This window comes from Orbicella faveolata, unplaced genomic scaffold, assembly GCF_042242905.1.
Source record: "Orbicella faveolata isolate gen_17 unplaced genomic scaffold, um_ofav_v1 contig_26, whole genome shotgun sequence".
NCBI classification, from domain to species: Eukaryota; Metazoa; Cnidaria; class Anthozoa; order Scleractinia; family Merulinidae; genus Orbicella; species Orbicella faveolata.
In genome coordinates, this window is record NW_028301554.1 from 13162096 (window position 1) to 13166983 (window position 4888).

Below are 4888 nucleotides of genomic sequence, written 5' to 3' on the forward strand. Positions count from 1 at the left end.
CAGAGACAAAGCAAAACGGGTAGTGTTCTCGAGTTAATAACCCTAGGGCGTCCGCCTGTTATTGTCCAAATTACAACATAACTAAAGGATAAATTTTAATCGTATCCTTAAGTTAAAATTCATTATTTTTTCGATGGGTATAACTGGAAAAAGCGCTTCACGAACACTTCCTGCATCAAAATCTTACACTTTAATTGGTTAGATTTATAATGAAAATAATTTTAAAACGTGATATTAAAAGAAACTTCTTCGATTTAACAGCTCGTTACGTAAGCGTCGAATCAATATTTGTAAAGATTTCATCTTCATTGTAGATTTTGAGCGCATCAAACACAGGCTAGTTTTGCCAGATAAGACTTCATAAATAACCCTCAAATAACCCGTAAAACAATGATAGAGTTCATTTCGATTTTAAAAATCTTGATACGATTTTCGTCATTGTTATTTCAGTGCGGAACGTTTCAATACATTATCGATTCGTGCTTAAATAATATGGAAATATGTCGTTAAAGTTACTAGCAAGACGAGGTTTTAAAAAGGAAAAAGAGAATTAAAATTCACAGCAGGTCAACCTTCAAATACGTACCGAGGAAATAAGACGTCGAAATAAAAGATTTCATTTCCACTTCAGGGCAAAAGATTAAGAGGCAATCGAAACAATTAGTTAATTTTAGAACCATTGTATAGTTTCTTTTATTCAGATTAATTTTTCGTTTCCTTCGAAACGTTTTTAATTAGCTCAATACAGCAATAGAATACACCAAGGTTCATCGACTTAGTTTGTTGCAGACAAAACAACTTCTTCAAGGAAGCCTGTTGTTCTCGAGAAATAAATATGTTGATTAAAATAGTTCGCTATGAATATTTTGATTATATTTTAACTTAATGGGGTCTTTTGTCGTTAAAATAAAAGATACTATAACCACAATTCCTTCAACGTATGTCATTTGTAATATTAAATGGTTTTACTTGTCACTAATATTATAATACGCTGAACAGAAATCACAGGTATTCTTTTGTTACAGATTTATAGTTTGAGCATTTTTTTTTTTTTTTTTCGCGTGCTTCAGTATTTTTTACGATTAGTTTGATTAGTTTGCAGCTGGCAATCTAGCTTTGTTTCACATGGACCGTTCGGGGACAAGTTCCTGTAAAAATTACCTTTTGACGAGATAATTTTTATTCATGATACCTAATTTATGCTTTAGTGAACACCATGAGACTTCTGTTCACAAATTTCCTCTCTGAATTAAGGCTTCTTCATTGTTAGCTTCATTTCTTTTGCACCACAAACCTGGAGGGCAAACGTCTGACACCCTAACATTGGCCTCTACTTCTCTTTTTAAAGCGCACCAAAGACCGGTGGGACAGTTTAGTCTTTTGGCCTTCCTCTGTTCTACGAAGATATCGGCATCTCTCGGCACACTTCGCTTGCACCATAAGCCAGGAGGACATTGCCCTAAGGTCTCTGTATTCTCATAACCTTCTTGTCTTTTAGTAGAACATCGTAAACCGTTTGGACAGTTGTCTGCGACGTCTTTCAGTTCCATGTCCTCGCCATCGCTAACAATGGTATTTTTCTTACACCATAATCCTGGTGGACATTGTTCTAATGTTTCTGAGTTCTCATATCCCGCTTCTCTCTTGGAGGTGCACCACAAACCAGTTGGACATTCTTCAAATTTAGAGATATCTGTTTCTTGAAGTGCGATATGGTCGTCTTCACGTTTCGCTTTTCTTTTACACCACTGACCCGTTGGACATTGGTTTACGGTTTCAGAATTCTCGTATCCTTCTTCCCTTTTCATGCTACACCATAAACCAGTAGGGCATTGATATTCTTCTCTTTCCTTGTTTTCTCGTTTTGTAAAGGAGCGTGGGCGCGTCTGGATTCTATTTCGCTTACACCACAAACCAGGAGGGCAATCTTCTAAAGTGTCGGAACTTTCAAAACCAAGTTCTCGTTTCGGGGAGCACCATAGTCCAATCGGACAGTTTTCGTTGCCTTCATCTAATTCATTTTCTTGGGGCAACTTGGTAGATAAGTCGTCGTTTTTGCGTTCACTGTTTCCGCAATTAAAACCTGGCTGACAGACTATATTCGCTCTCTTCGGATCATTACGTTTCTTCACACAACGAAGACCAGACGGACACTGATAAGGGAATTTTCTGGTTGTCATCTCAGCTCTTTTTCTCTCACATGTGGGATCCCCAGCAGGACAGAGAGACGTTCGAGCCAAAACCTCAAGAGTGCGTTTAAAACCAGCCAACTGCGTCTCTCGTGCAACGTTCGTAATAAGTCTTTCGTTCTTAGCTTTCCTTCCCTGTCTTAAAATTTTAGTGTTAATTTTGTATTCACAATTCATGCTTCTAGCGCATGGCTTCAGATTATCTATGCTTACATCCGTCTCACCGTCACACGCTTCACCGTCTTTACACTTCCTATCCGGTTGAATCGTCTTTGACCTTCCATCAGAGTGGCGCAGTTTGCGAGAGAGTTCCTCCAAAACACCGGTGGATCGCGTCAGGGAATCTCTTTGGATACCAATTTCCGCTTTTTCTACCAGTCGTGCCTCGTTAATTTGACAACTGAGTAGAAATAACAGAAGAACTCTGAAGACGAACACTGCCATCGTGTCGGCGTAAAAGGTTCTAGCCTCTCTGAAACTTTTGTCCTTTTAACGATGAAAGTCCAACCAAATCGACGCGACGCGTTCTCTCGATAGGGTTTCGAGGACGTAACTAACAGTTAGAGGTCTAAAATGTCTTCTTTTATACCTAAAGCATTCCGGAAAACACCAAACTGTTTACCTGTTTTTCACCTGTTCCCTGATTGTGCCACGTTTCCTATTGCCCACGAATAGTGCCAGTTTTGATGGAACCAACCCGTAATCGGCTTTCCTTTGAAAAAACAAATATAGCTAATCTTGAATTCAGCTCTTAGTCTTTGCAATTTTAGAAAACCCGCAAATGATTGAGGTTAAGATTTTCAACGCTTAATAAGATAACAAAGAACAATGACATATCTTATTTTTCTATACAGCAAATTTGTCCTACTCGTTAGAACCACGTGCATTAAAAAGCTTGTTGGGTGGTAACTTCTTGTAAGGCAATGAAGTTTTTTTGTGTGCTTAACGCGTGCAGACGTTAAATTTTGTTTGCTTTTAGAATTTTTTGAGGTTTAATGTGTTATTCTTTTCAATCAACTCCAAATTTGCGTTAGAATCAAAGACGTAAAACTGATTACATTACAAGGCAAATGTTTGTTCAGTTTTTAACCGAGAAAAATCTTGCAGTTTTGAAGGAATTTGAATATTTCTGCTTTATTTGATTAACTAGTTTAGTCAAGTTTTGCATGCTGGCAAAATCACGCAATTTAGCTCGGGAAATCTCGCCTTATCTCTGTGTCCACCCGCATCATTTAGCGCAACCATTAATAAAGTGGTTCTAATTATTTCTCACTAATAGATTATTATTTTTTTTGACGTACATTCATAAAGGAGCTAATAGCGTTCGCTTATTAGAACTTTACTTAATTAAACTTTAAAACTCAGTCCTCTAGATTTGCTGTGAAGGGAAAAGGAAACACGAAATAGATAAGACTTTTTTGATAATTTGCTCATTGTAGGTAAGAAGGATGTGAATGGCTTCTTTCCTGATATGGACTTGTAGGACACAAGAGAGGAAGGAAGGAAGCAACGCAACAACTCCTTTCGGAAGATAGCTCTTGAGACAGTTTATTTTTATAAGTTGAATTCAATTTTCTTTGTAGCAGTTGAAAAGTTTTGGCAGGTGCAGCGAATTTTTGGTTTGTATTCAGCTTGATACAAAGACGCGGATTTCCCTTCCCATAGAACATAATTAAGTGTTTTAATTAGTCCGAGAAACAGGAACAACAAATCTACGTTCGCCTGCGACATCGTTTCTTTTAGGGTTCTGTTTGGTGATAATCAGTTTAAAAATGATGATAATCGTTTGGATGCACGATTTTAACAACTGCAAAAAAATAGCTTTTTTGTTTGAGCCAAATAATTTCTCTTTCGGTGGTCCTGACAGAACAGCTGTTGCTCGTGTATTAAGCGGGAAGTTAATAAGGACTGGCTTTGTTTTTGTCAACTTCAGTGGATTTTCTAAGATCAGCCTAAAAGGAGAGATTATGGGGTTGTTAAACTTTGAATAAATTTACACAGGCGCCAAGAAGATTAAATAACGAGTAATTAGGTTGTTACCGAAAAAAGATTGTTAAAGCTTTTTGCCTTGTTAACGAAAGTGTTTATTCTGTTTTTACGTCTTTTGTAACTTGCTGTCGCGCGTGTAACAAATATATCGCACCACGGTGTCTCCGTTTCCTTTCGTATCTTTCTTTCTAGAGACCTATCTCAAGGGCTCTTTAAGTGTTTTATAAGTTCCATTGTGTTAAAATGACAGGCACTAAACAACCTAAAAACGAACTAATGCGCCGAGTATCAGGATATCGAGATAGCGACGCCTCGTCCGGGAAATTCAGAAGAAAAACTTTGAAAATGTACATCAAGGTTTTGTTTTATTGTTGTTATATCTTTTCAGTGACGATAGACGAAATTGCAAGGAGCAACTCGAACACAGTCGATTCCAAACAATTTATTTTTGTTTTGCAAAATTAGTGTACGGATTTTGGAGCCGACCTCGCTGAGACAAAGACAGAGAGGGAAAAATTCTCGTTTCACGGTTGGTTTCCCGCTGCCTTTAGAAAATTTCTATAGCTTAAAGGTGCTACTCTATGTAGTATTATTTCCATGTGAATAGCTCTGCCTTAGTAACGAAAACTCAAAAGACAGCGAATTGTCACCTGTTTTTTGCCTCGTCGAATAGACTTGAAAACGGAGCCACCTTGATTCTTGACGGGTAG

General features: G+C 37.6%; 1 protein-coding gene across 1 annotated transcript; it reads right to left on the reverse strand.

Annotated features, from left to right (window-relative positions):
* Positions 1-660: 660 nt before the first annotated feature.
* On the reverse strand, positions 661-2869 carry LOC149108211 (uncharacterized). The gene has a single exon (XM_089295735.1). The coding sequence runs from the start codon at positions 2631-2633 to the stop codon at positions 1230-1232; it is 1404 nt and encodes a 467-aa protein (XP_089151861.1). The 5' UTR covers positions 2634-2869; the 3' UTR covers positions 661-1229.
* Between the last annotated feature and the right edge of the window lie 2019 nt (positions 2870-4888).